We start from the raw sequence: 22,856 nt of genomic DNA, 5'->3' as shown, positions 1-22,856 counted from the left end.
GGTTGGATCTCACTAAGTTTATTTTCTGGCAGAGTGCTTGTTTGATCATTGGAATTAATAGTTTATCAGAGTGGCTGCGTCTAATAGTTCGGCCCGATAATTCAAGCGGATTTAAATAAGTACTTTTTAGCAATCGAAAAAATAGAAAGGTACAAATGATAGAATTCTTTATTATTAACTTCTACAGATGCAGAAATATCCCTTTTCCTTACATTATTTAACGAATATACAGTAATGGTAATAGTAAAAGAGAAAATCTGTTCGAAATATTGTCTTCACGACCTATTTTGGTAGTGTCATTTCGCATAGCCATTTTATAAAATCAGCTTAGTAACAGGATGAGAATACAACGGTTTTCGCAAGAGAACGCTCAGCGAATATCAACACAAAATCGAATTTTAATATTGAAGGCTGGGCTACATATGATTGACAGCTGCTTTACGTCACTTAATCATTAAAATATTGAAGTAAGAACATCATTGGTTATCAGTTTACATTCGAATTTGACGAAATATTAAGAACCACCCATGTTTGTGTTGCACTGAGCATGACTGAGGCGGAGTAATGCGTCATCGAAACTTTCGAGTACTGTTTGATCTGCTGAACGTCACCTCCTTTTATGTATAAAAGTCGGATCAGCTTGTGGGAGAAGAGCACTCTTGACGACGACTTCAAAAAGAAGATTCACCACGATCATTAACAGCAACCATGAAGTCGATTATATGTACGGCGATTCTAATACTGCTCGCTTCCGTCCGATCTGTGGACTCAGCGACATGTAAGTATTTCAACTCTCTTTTACCATCGATACTTTTTGAAATAGTTTATCCACATTATTCATTAACACTCTATAATGGAAATTTTGAATATAATAGCATTTAATACATATTTCTGTTCGGCTTCTTGACATTAGGTCTCGATTTGGCGGTTGATCCTGTAGACGAGCTTTTCGATTTGAGCGCATGCGTTTTCATTGAAGGCTGTGGAAACCTAACTCAGTGCAAAGTAAAACCAGGAACCACGATCGACATCTGCGTTAAGTCAGGTAAAATTCCTAACTGCAAAAAAAGTGAATACTGATAATGAGTTTCAGTTTTAGAAATTATTTAAAAATACTTCATAAATACCATGAAAAACATTATTTACTTCTAACGCAGTCGGAAATCTTTCATGGATTGGGTTTCGTTCTAAAACTCATGAAGTAGCTCCCATGTTTCCCTTATGCATGATGTCATTACGAAAATGCAGCAGTGCATAGCAATGTATTTCTGTAATTCAAATTGACAATCTTGCGTAAAGAAAGAAAATTTTTCTCACCGATAACGCCAATATTCAGTCGTTTTTAAATGCAAAGGAATGGCTGGTACGAAGAAAGCCGCTGTGTTTTTTTCCTAAATAAGGGCCAACCTCTCATATATTCATTGTATTTCTTCGATGTCTAATGTCGAAAGAAGTAATGTTTGAATGTTACCGACCTATCTTGAAAAACATTTAATTACAGTGAACTTGGGTAATTGTAATATTAGGCATACGAAAGAACAGAGTTAGTTACATTAAAAATGATACCTTCATAAGTTCTTCGATTTAGCATTTCTCATAATTTCCTCAAAGCCTCTCACCTTTTCTGAAATCCGTAATTACATTATTCCATTTGTTTTTGAATTATTAATTTTCAGACATAACTTATTCAGTAGAATCCTCTCTTCACGTTAATTCATTTCGATTTTTGAGAGCTTAAATTGGGAATTCCGAATCTCTCTCTCTCGAAGGATAACAGAACTCTGAACATTTATTGAACTGTGAACAGTTGATGAATACTCGTATAAGCATACTCGCAGAGATCTAGCCTGTTTTAGGCTCATAGGACAGCAACTTCAGATGAAAAAACAGCAGCTAAGTAATAAAAAATCCAGCAGAAATCGTCTTAGGAAATGCAGTATTGATTGTAGTACCATCCTTGCCAAGGTAAAAGATTTGTAAAGTTTTATTTTAAATTTAAAGCGCAATACTCAAATCTGATTCATAGAACCTTTCGTAGTATGTCCACGATTCTCGTAATTTTTAAGCATGAAAAACCATTTAGACAGACTTTGTGTAGAATTTTAACAATTAAAAGCGTAATAGATTTATAAATTTAATTATTCGTATTTAAATGAAAACATGCTGATTTTTGAACGTTGCGAAAAGCCAAACTAAGTTGTCTACAAAATGCATCGAATATTTCATCTCAAAGACAATGTGTGCGTGTGTGCACATGAGTATGTGAGTCTGAGTACTTGAGTGGGTGCGTGAAGAATTGACTGTATGCAGGGCGTAGCCTAAAATTATCGGTTCAATAAACTGATTTCGATAATAATAAAAAAATCTTAAATTTCGCGTTGGCAAAAGGCTTTCCCAATTTGAATGACGAATTAGAGGTTCGGAATATAGTGCATATATTACCCAGACAACTTTGAGAAGACAGGAGTTAAATTCCTTTTCATGTACTTTTAAAAATCGAAAAGTTAATGAAGCAGAAATTATTTTTGTTTGCCTCAAAACACTATCCGATTATCGCTTTTATAATTTTTAAACAAGGGCAGGAAGGATGTATTTGCTTACCCCGAAAGTTTACTAGTAATAGTACGAACAGGGGAACGATAATAATTTCCGGATTTTTCTGCTTTTTTTTCAATTTTAAAACAAGAGCGTAGGAAGATTACAGAATTATCCCCCAGTTTCTTGTTTAAAAATAAGAAATTGAATCAACAATTTATGTGGAATGTTTCGGATATTTACCAAAGTCAACCGGCTTTTACAGTACCATATGTACAGTACAAATATTACAGTACATTGATGGCAAACATTAAGACTCTCTTGTTCCCGATTAATCTTAGCATATTCATCACGAAGTTCTTCCTAGACACTATTATATAATCTTTAAAAAATGTTTATTATATCGGATTTTACCATATTCATTAGTAATTTCACACTAGTCATGAAGCATAGTAGTATTCGCGTATAACTGAACTTATATCTAAAATTAAATCTAATTTACAATGGAATGTTCATTAGGTCTAATTTTTGGGAATACCAATTACTTTAATTGGTAACTTTGTACGTACTAAACTAAACTAAACTCTACAATACGAAGGGCCATAACTTCTCGTCCTGCAATAACTGACGTCTCTGCTGTCATCGGTATTTCTCTATCTGTTTTGCTCCCAATAGTATTAATTCCAACCACTTCTCGTGTAATTTGCCTAACTCAATAACATGCTTCCAAATTCTTACCGCAACGTCCTCACAATTTGTATCTGTGAATGCGGCCATCAAACATACACGTAGCTTTAGTTTGTGTGTGTTTAGAGTTATGTAACATCTGAACATATACTGTATTTTCATTTATTACTTCACAATCTAAACTTTTCATAATATAAATTTCATTTAGGAATGCGTAAATTCGAATCATTCTAGCATTTATACTTATACTGAGCTATGCAAGGTTAGGCCTCAGGATGGGTAGATATGTACCTGGCTCGACCAAGCTCTTCATTACCTTAACTTCATCTTGATCACTGTCTGTTGTCTTTTCTACCTTTCGATTATTACTAGCGATGTGGAGGTATTCCAACTTAATTCTTCATTAACCCTCTTATGTCGCGTACATTCCGCTTTATAGCTCTCTTGTAGATACTCTTAACCTACAGTAAGTCTCCTCAATAAGTACCACATATACGTACCACAATATGCTCCACAAACCATTCTCACTGTACTTGCCGCCATACTGTGAACATCCTGGCTCGTCTTTCATTGGTGGTGGTGGTGGTGGGCAATATGGAGTCTCACTAGGGGCCTTCCTGTCAATTGTCCAGAACTTAACAACGGAACCAAACACAGCTTTTCATATACAATCCATTACACTTTTGCAGAGGTTCTGTATACATCACAAAGGAGTACTATGGGGTAGATGTGGGAAACCACCGGTGGCGCCTTTCCAAAACACTATGCTACTATGTACTTACTGCCATCTGAGACAATACATATCATAACCACGGGACAATATTCTGAATTTTTACTCTAACAAATTTCCTATTTTTTGCAACAATTACCACAACTTCTACCTCCTCCCTACACTGAGCATCTTGAGTATCAAAACGTTTCCCCCAAAAACAAGTTTCATGTCTTGTGGTTCCTCTAATGAGATAAAGAATGATTACTTATTCTGTGTTTTTTTTTTTTTCTTCTTCAGACCTTGAATGTATATACACAGAAATTACTGATTCAGCTATTTTTGTAAAATAAGATATTTTATTTATTTTTTAAATAAGGTTTTAGGAGGGTGAAAGGTAAGAACGGTTTCAGAACTGTGACAAACCAGTGCATCTGCCTCAATGTAAAGAACTAGTTTAAAGTGTATTAGTTGTCTGACGGCACCGGGGGTTCACCCCATCTCCGCGTTGTATTCTTTGTAAGTGATACAGAACTCTGTGGAAGCCAGAGATTTAAAGTGTGGGGAGTAGTTTGTTATGTAGTGTTATGTTCTGTCCATTTAGCCATTAGGCCCATATTGGGACCCGCTGGAGACTTGGGGGGAAACAGGTAAACGATGGGGACGATAGAGCAGGCATCCCCAAAGAGGTCAGTGGGGATGAGCCACACCAGGCGAAGTATGGAGGAGGCAGGGTAAGGTGTAAGGTGTAAGGTATAAAGTGTATTTAGTGTCAGACGGCACCAGGGGTTTCCCCCATCTCCGCGTAGTTTTCATTGTGGGTGTACCAGTTCACTGGAAATGCCAGAGATTTAAAAGTGTATGGATATTGTATATGTGTAGTGCCGTGTACCGTTGTTCATCTGATCGTTTAGCCGCTGGACCCCTGCTGAGGCCCAACGTTGCCCCACCTTATCCCCGTGGAGGCAGACCAGGAACCCAGTAGACTTAAGTTACTCTGGCAGGTCCTGCCACCTAATTTCCTGAGATTTCAGTGGCTAGGACCTAAAAAAAAAAATAAATAAAATAAATAAATAAAAAAATAAATAAAATAAATAAATAAAAAAATAAATAAAATAAAATAAAAAAATAAATAAAATAAAATAAATAAATAAAGAAATAAAATAATAATAAAAAAATAAATAAATAAAATGATAATGAAAAAAAAATATTGTATTTATATTGCATGCATATATGCATGTATACAAGCACATATATGCACACACAACGTGCATACATGTGCCAACGTTAATCGTGGGGTTGACGTCACTTGAGTTGGGTGCCTATATGTGTGCATACAAGTACATATATACACACATGCACATATGTACACACAACGTGCATACACATACAAACGTCAATCGTGGGGTTGACGTCGCTTGAGTTGGGCCAGAACGTGGGTGAAGATATTTCGGATGTATTTAAATTTAGGTGTGTGGGACTTCGCTAGCGTGAAGATAGAGAGGGGGGAAGGCTGAAGACTGGGGGGATAAAGACAGAAATATGGAGCCAATAGGGAAGATAGCCCCAAGTTTCAGTGTGGCATGCCCATGCCCCACCAGAGTGGAAATGAGGGGGGGGCGACGAGAGAATCGTCTCCCCGGGGGAGTAGGGTTTAAAGGTGAAAGGGGCTAGGGTGCCCTCTTCAGGCTGCCGTGAGGATTTGGGAGCTAGGCTGCAGTTTGTTGTCTCTATTCTTGTCCACTTGATTCAGATTGGGACACTCATGAGGCAATCCCTGTCCCCCCTTTTTTTTTTTTTTTCCTCCGTTGATTCTCTTTTCTTCTTTTTTCCTTATTTGCTTTATTCCTTTCTTTTCCATTCATTTTCTTTTCTTCCACAGTTTTCTTTTCCAGGAATTGTCTCTGTCTTATGCGATTTATGTTACTGTACTATCAGTCTCGATGTATAGCAATTAACACCCTTCTCCTTGTGAAGAGGTCCTGTGCATACTGGGAGAGCGCTCGGTACTCCGCTTCCGTGTCAATGAAGTGATGTTCAAGTCCTTTGGGGAGGTAAAGTGTAAAGTGTAAAGTGTAAAGTGTGTTTAGGGTCTAACGGCACCAGGGGTTACCCCCATCTCCGTATAGTCTACATTGTCGCGTGTTACAGAACACTGTAAAGGCCAGAGATTTAAAAGTGTATGGATATTGTTGGATGTAGTGTCGTGTACCGTTGTTCATCTGGCTATTTAGCCGCTGGACCCCTACTGAGGCCCAACGTTGCCCACACTTAGCCCCGTGGAGGCAAGCCAGGTACACCAGTATTTTTAAATAAGTACTCTGGCAGGTCCTGCCACCTAATTTCCTGGGATTTCAGTGGCTAGGACCAAAAAAAAAAAAAAAAAAAAAAAAAATGGGGGGTGCGCTAGAGGTTGGGTCAGGCCAAGGAGTTTTAAGTTATACAGTGTGGAATTAAGAATTTTGGGTGTAGGGCTAGGATAATTTTGACATGGGATGAACGCTAGTTGGAAAACTAGAGGGGGGAGGGGAGACTAAAGGCTGGGGGGTGAGAGACAGAAGTATAGGGTCGATAGAGTAGATGACCCCAAAATCAGTGAGGCAGGCCCATGCCACACCAGAAGGAAAGGGGGGGGTGGCGGGGAGGAGACAAGGGGACCTTCACCTCCTCCCCGCCAGGACAGGGGAGAAACAGGGCCGCGCAAGGGAGCACGGGTTCAGGATCGCCACGTGGCATTGGCAGCAATGCTGCGTGAAGTCATAGTTGGCAGAGTCCACTCCGAGAAGGTAAGATTCGAGTAGTGCAGTCCTGGGACAGACAGGTCCCGGCCGGGTGGTGAAGTCATTTCAGTAGTGAGCTGCATGAAGATGTATTTGGTAGAGTCAATCAGAGAGGATCAAATCCGAGTAGTGTCAATCCTGGGACAAAGAAGTCCCGTCCAGATAGTAGAGTCATTTCAGTGGTGAGTCAACTTGGTGGGAGGCGAAGCCGGAGCGGCAGTCATGGTAGATGAAGGTGATGTTGAGACTACATTGTAAAGGCACAATTATTGTGCAGGTTGAAAGTCTTCACGGGGATTGCAGTGTGCTGAAGCAAGTAGTGGTCTTAACACATGGCTGTTTAGGCCGTTTCATTGTCTGGTTGGGTCTGATTCTGTGGTTGTGGTAGGGTTTTCCGCCTCGTGAAGAGGCCCTGAGCAAAGTTCGAAAAGGCTGTATAGGTATGGTGGTCTTCCAGGAGATGTTGCTCCTGATCTCTCGGGATGAAATGAATTTGTGTGATGAGAGAAGATCTGAGGCCATCATATAGTAGGCAGTCATGCATCAAGTGATCCCAGGTTTCCTGGGCACCACAGGTGCAAAGGGGGCTGTCGGAAAGTCCAAGAAGGTTCAGTTTACTGCGAAAGGCACCATGCCCTGTTAGGAGGTACGTGGTTAGAAGGCCTGGGGAGAACCAGGATGGTGATTTGGGATATACTTTGCATATGTCTGGTATAAATTTGCGGGTGATGGCCCCTTTGGTGGATTCAGACCATCTGGCTTGCCAGGTCTGTTGTAAGTAGGTTAGGAGTCTGCTTTTTTCGCTGGAATAGGTGTTAGCAGGATCCGTGGTAAAATCAATAAAGGTGGTAGACTTTCCTCTGCTGAGTTGATACATCATCCCCACATGGGCCACCTCAAGGTCTAGGGGCAGTACACCGGCGAGGACTTGTAGGGCGTGCGTGCTGGAGGTGCAACATGCTCTGGTTATCGTAAGGAGAATTGGCCGTTGAATGATGTTCAGCTTTCTTCGTCCTACCACAGTGGAGGCTTTGGTGAACCATATGCCAGAACCGTAGGTGATAGCTGGTATGAATATGGCTTTATACAGTAAGGCTAGAGTGCGTTTTTTGAGCCCCCAATCTCGGCGGGTAACCCTGGCAACTAGTGCAATGTAATTTCTAATTTTCTTTTGTAGATAGTTGAGATGTGGGAGAAATGTTAGTTTGCTGTCGATGATAATGCCAAGGAGTTTCAGCTGAGTAACAAGCTTGATGGTTGTGCCATGTATCTTGATTTGAGGCGGCCTCTGCGGATCAAGATAGCCCTTCAGGAGAATGGATTGAGTTTTTGTGGATGAGATGGTCAGATGGTTTTTCCGGACCCACGCTTGAAGGGTGGTAAGAGCTCTGTTGGCAGATACTTCAAGCTGAGCCCTGGAGTCCCCTGCCAGGATCAGGGAGAGATCATCAGCATATGCCAAGGTCTGGACATCGCCTAAGTCAGTACTGAGAAGCTCGTCGAGTACAGAGTTCCAGAAAAGGGGGCCCAGGACAGAGCCCTGAGGGCAACCTCGGTGGACACGACGTTCCACGCTGGAGAAGGGAGCCTGAACCACAATGCTCCTGTCACTGAGATAGTTGGCAATGCAGTTGTAGAGATTTCCTGGGAGCTCAGCGCGTCTCAGCCGTCCGAGGACGCTAGGCCACCATAAGGTGTCGAACGCCCCAGCAAAGTCGATCGAGATGACAAGGAGGTACTTCTGGGTGCAGTTCCTGGCAGCATTTGTAATAGCCTCCAGCGCATCGACCGTAGACATGCCCGGTTTGAATCCAAATTGATTTCGTGCTGGTAGCTGTGCAGTATTGTAATGGTTTTCCAGTCTCCGTCTAAGGAGCTGCTCAAAAATCTTACTCAGCACAGGAAGGAGAGCAATAGGCCTGTACGAGTCAGGGCGATCATACGGTTTAGTTGGATTTTTGAGTATGAGCCGAATGGACGCAGTTTTCCAATCAGTTGGGAACCATCCCTTTAGCAGGCAATGGTTGAAGAGGTTTAGCAGGGTTTCTGGAGCGAATTCAGCAACTTTTTTAATTATTTCGGGCTCGAGCATGTCCAGGCCTGGTGACTTGTTATTTCTCAGTCTCCCAATGGCCATAGAGAGATCCTCGACGTTGAAAGGCTCTTCCACGAGTGTTGAGTTATAGTTGTTATTGTCGAGGCAAAGCTGCTGTTGTTCTGGTGAGTTGTCATCTGGTGGCTGTTTGAAAGAGTAATCAAGTATGTTTGAAATTGAATGCTGCCAGGTGGAGGTCATGTGGCCTTGTGGGGTGATTGTGGAGCGAATAACTTCTCCCCTTGGCAGTTTGTTTGTTGTTACCTTGAACACGACACCCCAGGGGTCAGAGTTACCAACTGTTGATACCAGGTGCTCCCAGGACAGTCTTTTACGCTGCCTGATCATCGCGTTGTAGGCGTTTCGAGTTTCTCTGTACTCCTGCCGGAGGTATTCAATTTCTGCAGGGGGCCAGGATCGCCTGGCTCGTTGGAATGCACGCCTCTTTTGGTTTACTTCACGTCTGAGGGCCTGAAGCTCTCCTGACCACCAGGGGACTGCTCCAGGGATGGGATTTTTCCGTTTTATTGCTGTGTTTGCAGCGTTCGTAATTATGTCCGTGACCTTGCGCTGATGGGAGTCTGGATGCTGAACTTGCACATTCTCGGTTTGTAAGTGCAATATCCCATTGATGAGTGTTTCTTTAAACAGGTTCCAGTCAGCTTTGTTCAAAGCGTATCTGTGTTGCTTCTGTCTGATAATTGTGGACTGAGTAATCGATCTGTACATGTTGAAAGTTATGGCCCGATGGTCTGAGGTGGACCAGCCCTCCCGTACGGTCCAATCTGACAGAAATCTAGCAAAGGACCTAGTGGAGAGAGTCACGTCAATCGTAGATTCCCAAAGTGAGCTGGAAAACGTCGGCAGGCTGTTGGGCCTATTTATGACTTCCAGACCACTATTGGCCAGGAACTCCTCCAACCGCTGTCCATTTGCAGCACTTCTACGCCCTGGGGTCTCACTGTGCCAGAGGGCAGAGCGGCAATTTACGTCAGCACAAATGACAATCTTTGCACCCGCCAGTTCTGTTAAGACATGTTGTAGGTACTGGACTGCAGGTAGAATGTCCTCTCCCGGCCTGCAGTACAGAGAAACGGCATAGAAGTCGCCCAGAGAGGAGATGATGTGGGCACAGGCGGCCCATGGAGAACAGAGATGAGATATCTGCATCACAGTCAAGTGAGGATTCCTCACAGCGATCGCCGCCCAGGGTGTCACACCAGGAGCCTGGACAATTTTGTAGGACAAAGGGTATCCCCTTATTTTGTTTGAATGAGTGTAGGGTTCTTGTATTAAGAGAATATCGATGTTTTCCTCATCTGCCTTCTGTCGGAGTTGTGCCACAACGGCCTTTGCCCGCTGCGCGTTTATTTGCAGGAATTTTATCTTGTTGCTGTTGTACTGTTTATGCAGTGTCCCCATAATTTATTCGTTGTTGGAGCGTGCTCTTGGCCTTGATGTAGACAGGGCATTTATTATCCCGAAGTGAGTGGGCATGAGGTAGTTTCTGGCTTTTACAGTTAGCACAGATTGGTTCATTGGCCTTGTTCGGGCAGGTTTCATAGCTGTGGCCTTTATCGGCACAGTGACCACAGGTCTGTTCTGTCTGGGTGCACGTGTGGGTCGTGTGACCGAAACGACAGCATCTGAAGCATTTTGGGACAGCTACATGCTCCTTGTAGCGGTGAGAGCCCCAATTTATGTACACTCGATTGTGGTGGGTCAGTATGTGCCAGGCTGTTGGTGCCAGTTCTACAACCCAGTTGAAGGAAGTGCCACTTCTAGACTTTGTTTGGTACTTTGGCTTTATTAGGTTAGCTGGGTTCTCTTTTGGGAGTGCATGTTGGAGGTTGCGCCTGTACAATTCATCTCGTATGTTGTTGGGGTCCAGGCCCTTGTCGATGTCATAAATTACTATTGAGGGTGCCTTTTTCCTTGGGGGCTCAGCTAGAAGTCCCAGGGTAGGTATCTTAGCATTTGTTAATATCATATCAGCGTCGTCCTTCGAGTCAGTTTCTATGATGATGCCAGTATTTCGGGTCTTTCGAATGGATTTTATTTTAGTGTTTCTCAGGTCATCAGTAAGGGAAGCGATTACAGTCTTCTTAATCTCCTCGCTTGTTTTTGGTGCATTGGCTGTGGCCGGCTTGAGAACTACCAGGTGTGGTGTTGGTAGTAATGTCTTTCTTTTTGGTGGCGGGTCCGTTCTCGTATTTGGCTTTGTGTTCCTCAGCGCATCAGCAAAAGTTGGGGCGCGCTGTAGCATTTGTGTGCCCCTACATTCGAGGTATGCCTCGAGTTTGGCCTCATTCCTCTCAGAAGCAAGGTGAACGTTGCGCAGGATGGTTTCAAGCTTTGCCCAGATACCAACAATCTCGCCCCGAAGGGTTGAGGTAATGCGGCTGGAAGACTCTTTTAGTTTATTTTCTAGTTCAACTCGCAGGGCCAATACCTGCTCATTAACGGTGCCCTCTGGAAGAGTTGGGTCGATGTTAGTCGACTCTTGCTGTTTTGTCGTCTTTTCGCGGTTGTCTTGTATGGGGCCCTGGGATCCCTGGGGCTCTTGAGGCTCACTTTGCGAGCGGGTTTCCCTGTCCGATTGGGGAACTACCCGTTTTCTATGTTTCTTTTTGAATACCGGTGTCAGCCGGACATCCTCAAAATTATCCGTGATTTCAATGTCAGGTTGGTCACTTTTTGTATTATCAGTGGTTTGTTGAGCGCTCGATGAACAAATCAATTCAGTGGGATTTGTACTGGGTGTATCCATATTCTCAGATTAGTTGGAAATATCGGTTTATCGGGAATATTCGGATAACAGATTATTGCTGCACAGTTTGATAGAGGTTGAGGAATGACGAAGTTTGGTGCCAACCACAGGTTTGTGGCTAAATTTGAAGCCAGATAGTGCACGGATGTCGATTTGGGCTATCCCCCACTGTAACGTGAGGGGGGGGACGCACAGCCGTAAGATAGCCTTGGAGAACCTGTGCTACTTTCTTCTAGCGTTTTCGCAGCCGCAGAAGCTTATGGTAAAGTCTGTTTTTTTACTATACAAGCAGGAACGAAAGTAAAAGCTGTCCATGGTAAGTCTATTGCAGCGGGGGGGGGGGGTCACTGAAATCATGATTTCACCGAAAATTGTTCCCTAACATAGTTTGAAGATATTGGACGTTATCACAGTTCAAGGTTTCACATGTGGAATTGCCGTCCCCAATCAAGGTCACAGCTGAAGGGGTAGATAATTCACTAATCCCTGCGCCGGAGGGGAGTGCTACACATTCCTCCCAAGTCTAGTGCAGGGTATTTGCGTGGCAACCACAGTATAATTGGTGCCTCTCTATAGCCCTGCTGTCAGCCGCATGGTGACCAGTACGGTCTGGCAACAAAGGATATAGATAAAAAACGCAAATAATCTGCAAAGTTCCCGTTAAATAATCAAAAGTTTCTCACCCTGAGATCCACTGTAGTAGTTATACTAAGGAGTAAACTTTTCAAAAACTAGTAGACACTGTTACCACATATTAGTGAACAAGATCCAGGAGCGCGGAGAACGTGCGTCCACACTAGACGGCGGCCCCCTTTGGGGAGGTAATGGATTTTCGTGGAGAGGGTGCATCTGAGGTCTTCGTATTGTGGGCAGTCGTAAAGCAGGTGGTCCCATCTTTCGACCTCCCCGCACGTGCAATTTGGGTCATCGACGAGGTAGAAGCTGAACAGTTTCTGGTTGAAGGGTCCATGTCCTGTGAGTAACGAGGTCAGGTGCAAGCCCGGGAAGAACCAACCCGGTTGCCTTGGGTATATTTTGTTCAGTTCTGGAAAGAATTTCCGAGTGATCTCGCCGTTTGTCGTCTCTGTCCATCTTTGCTGCCACTCCTGAAGGAGGTAGGTCTGTAGTCGGGCTCTTTCGGTTTTTTGACTGCTTGCTGGGTTGATTGTGAAGTCCTGATGATTTGCGGCCGCCACTCCCTTTGAGTGCAAGTAGAGCAGTCCTGCTTTCACAGCTTCTAAATCCAGGGGTAGCGCGCCAGCAAGCACCTGCAGTGCAGGTGTGCTTACCGTGCGGCAAGCTCGTGTGGTTGTCAATAGGATGGTCCTATGTGTCATATCCAGGATTTTCTTGTTGGTTACCAGTGATGTTTTGGTGTACCATACTGCAGCTGCGTAGATTATTGCTGGGATGAAGGTTGACTTATAATATAGCATTAGGGTTCGTTTTTTCAGTCCCCAATCCTTCCTCGTAATCCTAGCCACTAGGGCTGAGTATCTTCTTATTTTCATTCTTATTTTTTTTCAGGTGAGGTATGAAGGATAGGTTATTATCTAAGATAACTCCTAAGTACTTCATTTGCTTGGTGAGTTTGATGGTCAGGCCATTTATTTTTATTTGGGGCGGACGCTGTACCTGAAGAGTTCCTTTCAGCAAGATGGATATTGTTTTCGTCGGTGCAATTTTTAGCTGGTTTTTTGTGGCCCAGTATTGTAATTTCTGCATTGCCTGATTGCCGATGTTTTCCAGTTGGACTCTGGAATCTGCCTCAATAGTAACAATGAGATCGTCCGCAAAGGCCTGGGCCTCAGCCAGCCCCAAGTCCTGGCACAGGAAATCGTCCAAGACCATGTTCCAAATGAGAGGACCCAAGACAGACCCCTGTGGACATCCCCTATGTATGTTTCTTGTGATTTTTTGATAATTTGTATTTATTTCCACTCTTCTGCCTGAAAGGTAGTCTTCCATTGCTTTGTATAAGTTGATTGGTACTGCAGCTTCTCTCAGTCTGTTCAGGACGCTCGGCCACCAAAGTGAGTCGAACGCCCCGGCAAAATCGACTGAAATGACCAATAGATATTTTTTCCTTCACTCTTGTGCTTTCCGAAGCAGATCTCCAAGGGCATCCACCGTAGAGGATCCTGGCTTAAAGCCAAACTGATTTTTAGCTGCCAGGCCTGCCCTTTCGTAGTGGTTCTGTATCCGCATGTGGAGTAGCCTCTCGTATAATTTACTGACTACTGAGAGCAGAGCGATGGGTCTGTATGATGATGGACATTCTGGGTTCTTAGTAGGATTTTTCAGAATTAGCTTGGTGTTTGCAGTTTTCCATGCTGCAGGGAATTTCCCTGTTTCCAAACATCTGTTGTAGAGGGTGAGTAGGATTTGCGGAGCAATTTCTACTATTCTTTTCAGTATCTCCGGTTCGATCATATCAAGTCCCGGGCATTTGCGGTTTTTGATCCTGGTAGCAGCCGCGCCGAGTTCGTCATGGGTGAAGGGGGGCTCTAGCGCAGGGGTGATATATTTTTCATTTTCTTCGCAGATCTTATGTTGTTCTTGCAGAGTTAGGGTCGCGGGTTCCGTGAAAATTGTGTCGAGTATATTACCCATTGATTGCTCCCAAGTGGTTGTATAGTCTCCTTGCGAGGTCCTGGTGGTGCTGATCACCTCCACCCCTGGGCAGTTTGTTTGTAGTCACCTTGTAAACTACACCCCAGGGGTCAGTTCTTCCTGTCGTGGATACTAGACGCTCCCAGGAACGCTTCTTGCTTTTCTGTATCGCGTCCGTATAGTGATTTCTGACTTCTCGATAGCGCTGTCTTAAAGCCTCCACTTCATGTGCAGGCCAAGTCCTACGGGCTCTCTGGAAATCTTTCCTAGCTTTTTGCATCTGGCGTCGAAGCACGGCTATTTCTGGGGTCCACCAAGGAACAGCACCAGGTTTTGGGTTTTTTTTTGTGGGTTTATACTGGCTGGGTTGCTTTCTATGGCTGTGATGAGCAGGTTTTTGAATGACATCCAGTTTGCTTTGGCAACTGCATATCTGTTTTTCTGTTGGTTTGTTCGTGTTACTGTTGTCAGTTGTCTGACTATTTTAAAGGTGATTGCACGGTGGTCTGAGGTAGTCCATGCTTCCTCCACCTTCCAGTCAGTCACAAATCCCGCCAAGTTCCTAGTAGCTAGGGATACATCGATCGTAGCCTCCCAGAGGGTGTTGCAAAAGGTTGGCAAGTGGTGAGGTTGATTTAGCACTGTCAGCTGTAATCCTGCCAAGTAATCCTCTAGAAATGATGCGATCATTTCCGAATGTTGAATGGAGCAGTTCCTTCACTTGTCGACTAACGTGGGGGGGGGCATCATCTTCACGAACACTACGGTTTTCGAGCATTGCCTTTCTTGCAAAGCGGGAATAATGTTATCTCTTAGAAGAGCGCAGTACCGTGCACTAGTTGCCGTACACCTTACGGGGCCATGAGGTGTAGACTCTTCAAAGAAAAATGATCCAACCGATTATAAATTCTGCTGTGAATGCACACTATACTGTAACGTATGGACTTTGTAGTGGTCTTTCATTCACAGCAGATGGACGAGAAGTTCCCCCCATATTCGGCAGTTTTGTGCATTTACAGCCCCATGAAAAGTGAAATGTGCCTCATCAGAACACAAGATCATTCGAACCCATGTATCGTTAAGTTCCATTCCAGCCAGAAATCGTAGAGCAAAGTCTATTCGTTGCTGCTGATCACAAGACTTTATTTCTTGTACTACGTGAATCTTGTACGGGAACCAGCGTAAAATTATTCGAAACACTTTACGTACAATAGACTAGGGAAGGTTCAAGTCACTTGACACAACTCTGGTAGTCCACTACTGACTGGTAGTATTTCGCATTCTGACCATTGCAACCGCCACTTCATCTACTACCTCCGTTCCGATATGTGGTCGTCTCCTGCCTGGAATTACACCGAACTCCCCAGTCGGACGCTTCAAATTTCTTTATTAGTTTTCAAAACCCGACTGACATGTCAAAGGTTTTTTCGCAGACCTTTAAGTTTCCGATATTGACATAGTGCTGCATTAGCGTCGCTATTATTCTGGTAGAACAGTTTTACTAAAAGAGCAATTTCCTTTTCTGTAAGAGCAATAATAGTTATTGACTGTGGCTTTGGCCTTTCTTCTTTTATCTAACAGGGTGTCATTTGCGTAAGCAGCGTGTCTTGAAGTAAATGACAATTTTTACATATGTGCAGCAGTTTTCCCTGGTGGCGCAAATGTGAACTAATGTTTTTTTTTTTTTTTTTTTTCTTGTACAAATCGCTTCCCCATACCCTAAATGACATACCCACCGATTTTCACATCGCTAACTCTAACCGTTTTGACCCTAGGGTCTCCTGAATAGGCAAACTTATTTTATAACCACCCGGTATACATACATGTATATATTTATTGATTTATTTACACTCATCTATATTCTTTTTATCCTTTTAGAATTGCTTAAAGGTTTATTGAAGCTTCTTGGTACAGATTTGGATGTGACCGTTTCACAAGATGGTCAAGAACTAGATGCCACAGTCGATATTAATACTAAATACAAATGTCAAGAATGCACTGTTCTAATAACAGTGAAGCTTTCCCCAGACTGTCAGGTTAGTATTTATTTCAAAGTTAGATTCGTTGATCATAATCAATTTTGCTGTTGTAGTTTTTAATAACCAAAATTATAAACATCGTTTTTTTTATTTCATAAACGATGTTTTTAATATTTCAGGGACCGATAAATTTAGATATCGAATTAACAGTGAAAGCATTAGGATTACTCAACATAGTTGTTCCAATCAAACTGGGGATTGCTCTTGGTTGTGTTCTGTAAGTAAAATTATTTTAAGTAACCAAACAATTGGATTTTACACTCTTTCACTTTCAGTTATCAGAAATTTTATAAAATGAAGTTTTCGTTATGACAGCAACTTTTTTGGTCTGCACGTGGAGATGAAATATTTGACTTAACATAAACACTCCTGTCTAAAATTTTGGAATCACATTGTACGACAATATTGTCTTTATTTTTTTATTTTATTTTTTTATTATTATTATTATTATTATTATTATTTTGAAATTAGCCATGAGAATATAAGATTTAATATAAAAAAACCTACAAAAAATTATTTTTTATTAAGCATTGAAAAATTGACAGAAAAAATATTCACATTATTAATATTATCAACCATATTAACTTTTCATCGAAATATCCTCCACCAGATTTTATCACTGCCATTTTCAGATGTGAGATTCTCGCGATTAATTTTATACGTATGTATAAAATTAATCGCGAGATTAATTTTATACATACGTATAAAATTAATCGAGATTAAACGCGTATTAATTTTATACGTATGTATAAAATTAACATTTTCCAAGCGATCTGATGTGGGGCGATTCGGATGCAACACCATAATTTAGCATCAGCATTAGTAGAGGCAAATAATGCAAGAAAGCACTTTTACACAGAATAAGACAATATATATATATATATATATATATATTTCCAAGTACTTTAAAAACTCTTACCACTATCAACTTAACTCATATATATATATACACTTCCTATTTTACCTGTCCATTTCCTCAAATTGTTCGTCTACTTCTTCCTTGAATTTATTGAAGCTATTAATTTTCACAACAACAGATGGATATTTCCTCCAACAGTTTAGTTGCTAGAGAGTGTCTGTATAAACTAGAGCTGTGCTTCCCATGATTTTGATTGCTGTAAGCCCAGACCATCTACTGCTTTCGATTTTCAAGGTATAATAAAGGTTTCGGACTGCTACACTAGTACGAAGTCCTGCTTGTTTAAAACGAAGTTTTACTGTGGATGTAAACACGATACTATGTCTGTTCCTATTTAACTCAGCTCGTATTTCAGGTGCAGCAAATCGTCAATTACTTTTAGAAATCAGTCTTTCCTTTTTCTGTTTTCATGCAGTCGTCCTACTCGTGTTTTTTCCCTTTAAACTGTCAATCTCCTTGAATAGAATCATGTACATCTCATGGGCTAACTTTGTTTACGCAGAGTCAAAACAGCACTTATTTTTCAAAACACAAACGAAACACAAAACTTACACCGAACACTTTCTGAATGATAGATGTTCGATTTTATGAGTTAGAGCTCTTACTCCTCAATCTATATTAGTGTAAAATATTGTAGAATGATCTAAAATCTTCTATAATACTGTATTTATACAATATCCCCACTTTTCTGGAATATTCTGTAATAATTTCCCAACGGCAACATTAAGGAATTTGTTACAATTTACTACCACGTCAAGAATCTTCTCTATGTTCTAACGTATCAGGCGTATTTCATGCATTCTAACACATCAGTAGTCACCTACAATATTCTACCACATCAGTAGTCACCTACAATATTCTACCACATCAGTAGTCACCTACAATATTCTACCACATCAGTAGTCACCTACAATATTCTACCACATCAGGAATCTTTAATGTTCTAAAACATTCAGTTTTTTTTACAACTCTTTGGAATATTCTCCAATATTCTAGACATTTTCTTAAATATTTCTTAAATAGTATTTAAGTTTTGTTTTTGATTTTTATACACAGTAGAAAATATTTTAATAAAAATTGATAAACAAGTTGGTATCATTTTAATGAAAAGTTTTAAAATTAAGAAAATTGAAAAGTGATACCAAACTGTTAGATGGGAGTGTATCTATCTCAGGACTATTTTAGTATAATATAATAGCGTCACAGACGCTATTATATTCGAATTGACCTTCACCCGTTATTTCGTTTCTTACCCACGAACGTAGTAACATTTCTCGATATATCATAATCGTAGTTTAATCAATTCTGTGCTTATTCCAAAATGAAATCGTTCTGCCTGAAGTAATCTCTAATGTCAACCCTTTTGAACGTAAAACTAACCTGTTATTAATTATGGTTAATACAAACAGTGTAATCCTCTCTGGCTCTTTTTGGTATTCCTAAATAAATAAGTGAAATAAGTGGTATTCCTAAATAAGTGAACGAGGATGGACCAAATGTAAAGGAAATTTCTTTAGGGTTCAATGGGTGTACTCAGAGCATGGAGCAGAGACTATAAAGCGTTTAAATTGGCATTTCGTACAAAATACACTATTTCAGCATTCTTTAGTTTGTTTCCTTCTCAGCAACAAAATTTCACAGACATATGGAAAATGTGAACATCGACAATCGCAAGGCAAAAGTGTACCAGTGGAAAATTTTCGCTGGACAAGAATCAACGTTCAGAGTTTTTTTTTTTAACATGTTGGCATAAATTCTCTAGGATGATCCTCTTCAAGTAAACGTTTACATATTTTCTACAGAAGAAAATTTTGTCAGAAGCGTTCGGATGGTATTGTGTACGACGGTCGATGATGAGCCCAAGGAACTGGATGTCAGCTTTAGGAAAGAAATAACTTCTTGGGTCGAAGAGTGACAGTAAATGAAACATAGTGTAGGCACCTTGAGCCAGAGCAAGCGATGCAATTTGAAGTAGAAACTTTAGACATCTTGAAGAGCAAGTTGGAATGAGAAGCATTGAGGGAAATGATCATGACGCTATTAGTCTTTTCATACAAAATAAGAATACTGTTGAAGGTTTAGGAAAAATGCGTGAGATGCATATAAAAATTCAGGTGATTTTTTATATACTAATGGTATGTATAACTTAGTCTGTAATCAGGTTAAAAAAGGAAGTTAGGCATACTAAGGGATAAGTCTCTGTCAAAGACAATGGACAACAACAGCAAAGAATTTTATGATTATATCAACAGCAGAAGAAAGGTGTTCAACCACATTTGTCCACTGGATAGCAATGGGTTGACTGTCCATGACCTTGCTAAATTTGCTGACAAATTAAATAGGTATTTTGCATTTACATTCACACTCACACATGATTAATTCTTTAGGGAATGGTATGTCATAAGTTTAACAAACACTAACGGAAAGACAAATAATTTTGTAATAACTGAAAGGAAACTGGAGGCCCCTATAGACTCTAGCTGTACGTCTGTTTCCCCAATTCACAAGAGGATATCGGCCGAACGAGCTAGCCGGGTGGGTAAAGTGCTTGCCTGGCAACCCAAAGGTCGCGGGTTCGGATCCCACCTCGGGCTTGGATCAGAGTAGATAATGCAAAAACTTTGGGAGGTGCATTATGGCCACAGAAGCCGATGCGCCAACAACTAACAAAAAAAATAAAAATAAATAAGTAGATATCAAAAAGCGACATGAGTAATTACAGGCTTGTTAGCTTAACATCTCTTCCGGGGAACATAATGGAGTCACTGGTTAAGGAGTAATTCAGGATCTTCTAGAGAGGAATGTAGATGTACGGCAGGCAAAACATGGGTTTGTTAAGGGGCGGTTTTTTCTGACCTATGCGATTGCATTCTAAGATGCAGTAACCAAGGAACTAGATGAAATAAATATTTTAACACCATACTGATAATTTTGCACATAAATGACTGCTGTACAAACTGGAGAAATGTGATAATGACGGCAAATTACAGCTCTGGATAAAGGGATATTTCAGTGGGAGAAGACAGATATTGGTTATCAATGGACACTGCTCTTCGGATTAATGTTTTTAGTGAAGTCTCGCAGGTTTAAGTTCGGGGCCAATTCTTGTTTTAAATATTTATTGATGATATTGATGAGGATATATCAGGCCTAATGTCTAAGTTTGCAGATGTCTAATGTCTAAAGTATCCCGCTGCAACATGTTCCAGAAAAAGCAGATAGATAAGGTTCAAAATTGTAAATGAAATTTAACATTGAGAATTTGAGGTAAAGCACATAGATAACAGTAAACCCACGTTAACATACCAACTGTGTGGTTTTACACTCAAGATAGTGGAAAATGAAAAATAACCGGTAGTAGATGTTCAGTCAGATATGAAGTTCTCCGAGCAGTGCAGACAGGTGGCCAGGACAGTTCATGAGGTTTTGTTAATGACATATAGAAACTTTGCTAGCGTGGATAATGAAGCGAGTATCCCTTTGCTGTGGTATAAAGCCATGGCTAGGCAGCATTTTGAGTAATGTATACAGGTCTGGACGCCTCACGTTAGGAAGGATGTAGATCTTCTGAAATGCCGAGAAAACCAACTAGATTGACGAAGGAAAAAAAACATACAAACGGAACTGTTATTAAAAAAATCTTCTGCTGTGCAAACTGCAGTTTCGGGAAACTACAGTTTGCACAAAAAGAGATCAGATTGAGGTATTCACGGCCTTCAACGGTTTGAGTAAGTTAAATTTTGATGACAATCTTCTTCTTACTAGGACTACACATATGGGACGGCATAAATTCAAATTGAAGAAGAATGGTTGCAGGGTATTTATGCAGAAGTTTGCCTTCAGTTCATGAAGGCAAGTTCGAGTTGTTGGTTGTTGGACCAAACTTCCATCTTGTGTTGTGGAATGAGTGGTTTGAATAAATTCGAAGAAGAACTGTATAAATTCTTGGAAGGTATAATGGGTGAAGCTATCAGCTTATATAATAATACTAATACTATCTCTTAAAACCACTAATGCTAATAATAACTTTTATTTCTGTAAAATTCCGTACTGACTTATTTCTCGAAAAAAATGTCTGTTGCTCCATTGCTAATCTCTTAAACAACTATCTCTGTTAAAATATCAAACCTCCCTATGGAATATTGTTATCATCTCGGGTGGTGGCCTCAAATCTTTTATCAAGTTCCTATATTCTGTCCGAAAGAGAACATTAGTGTTAATTATTGTAACTTCTCTTACTGTCTCTCTCCTTTCCTTGTCTCATCGACCTTTAGGTATGCAGCTTGCCTTTTCTGTAGATTCTTCCATGAGCCAGGTCTTCGCAACTCGCAGCTATAATTCCACTGCTATCTTCGAATCCAATCCGAACAGGTACCTGAACTAGCCAACATTGATTCACTATTCAACCCGAAACTGAGAGAAGTAGTTTTTTCTCTTCTTGGTATATCCCCTCTGCTACTGTTCTCTGGAATAGCCTTCCTTTTGGTATATTTACTGAAAACTGCAATTCACAGGAAATCAATTCTAATGCTATTAAGTATCTTCTATCTTCTCACTTTCAGCCCATGAACTACAAGTTCTATCGAATCGCAAATGGGCTAGAAGTTCTCTAAGCACTACAGGTTCATCCTTCCTCTTTGGGATTGATATGAAAAGAAGACAAAAATATTCATTATACACAATAAACCAAACAAATTGTACCTCTTCCTTCAAATATATATTTAAATTTAAACGAAGCACATGTTGACATAATTTTTAGAAAAATAGTGACTGCACAGTTGAAAGAACAGCTTATATAGTTTGAGCAGTATCGTGGAGAAAATTGGTGTACAGAAGCTTGCGCCATAACAGGAATTCGCCGAATTACAAAAACAGCAGATATAACAGAATGGATAATTATAATTTACTATACATATTAAAGGTAGCCAAATGTATTTAAATTTCCCCAACCTATAAAACTAACTTAATTAAAAATATTCACGAGCAGTCAGTTCATTTAAATTATAAAATTTATGGTGATTTATTTGGCGCCGATTTCCTTTCTTCCAAGCTTAACTGTTAATTAATTTCTACTGATGTTTATTTGATTAAATTACTTTCATAAATATGATTGTGAAGCTCTCTTTTTTTTTCCTAAAGAAGAACTGCACTTTATATTACAATATAATAAAAGAGACTTTTCTATCCACACAGGTAGATAGAAACAAGATAATAACTGGAATTCTGAGTTCAATCAATGATGATTCTATGAAGAAAGGATTACTCAAAACGGTTATGGTTGTGGTCAATAAATATTATGCAATTTATACTTGAATTTTAAGAGGGAAATTTTATGCATATTTGAATGTAAAAATAAAAAAATAAATGTTAATCTTATTGTCTGCATATTCTTCGTTTTCTTCCTTTCAATAGTAATTTATATAAAATAACAAAACTTGTTTATGTCTTTAATTTCTTATAAGCATATAATTTATTTAAAAAAACATGACCGATATACGCTCTTAACTTCTACATATACAATGCGGTATTTCTGTTAAGACGTACATCTATAATTTAAAGTAGGAAAAGAAAAAGAAAGACAAGGTCTTGAGAGAGAGAGAGAGACTTAAGCAGTTCATTTTAACAGAAACAGAGAGAGAAACCCGAATAGTTTTTCTTTAATGGTGATGTCTTTAAAACAAGCTTTCTTTTCATTTTTTTTTTAAATCT

The 22,856-nt window shown here is 40.4% G+C and overlaps 1 protein-coding gene across 1 annotated transcript; it reads left to right on the top strand.

Moving 5' to 3' along the window:
* The first annotated feature begins 600 nt into the window (after positions 1 to 600).
* LOC150077983 (uncharacterized) lies at positions 601 to 22,532 on the top strand. The gene is made up of 5 exons (XM_090384925.1): positions 601 to 778; positions 914 to 1,045; positions 16,068 to 16,225; positions 16,348 to 16,445; positions 22,341 to 22,532. Exons 1-5 carry the CDS (start codon positions 709 to 711, stop codon positions 22,342 to 22,344), a joined length of 462 nt encoding a protein of 153 aa, XP_090241051.1. The 5' UTR covers positions 601 to 708; the 3' UTR covers positions 22,345 to 22,532.
* Positions 22,533 to 22,856: the final 324 nt, after the last annotated feature.

The sequence above is a fragment of the Mastigoproctus giganteus genome, chromosome 11, assembly GCF_048544385.1.
Source record: "Mastigoproctus giganteus isolate SK-2022 chromosome 11, ASM4854438v1, whole genome shotgun sequence".
NCBI classification, from domain to species: domain Eukaryota; kingdom Metazoa; phylum Arthropoda; class Arachnida; order Uropygi; family Thelyphonidae; genus Mastigoproctus; species Mastigoproctus giganteus.
The sequence above is the reverse complement of the archived record's forward strand: the minus strand, read 5'-3'. Positions and strand labels throughout refer to the sequence as shown.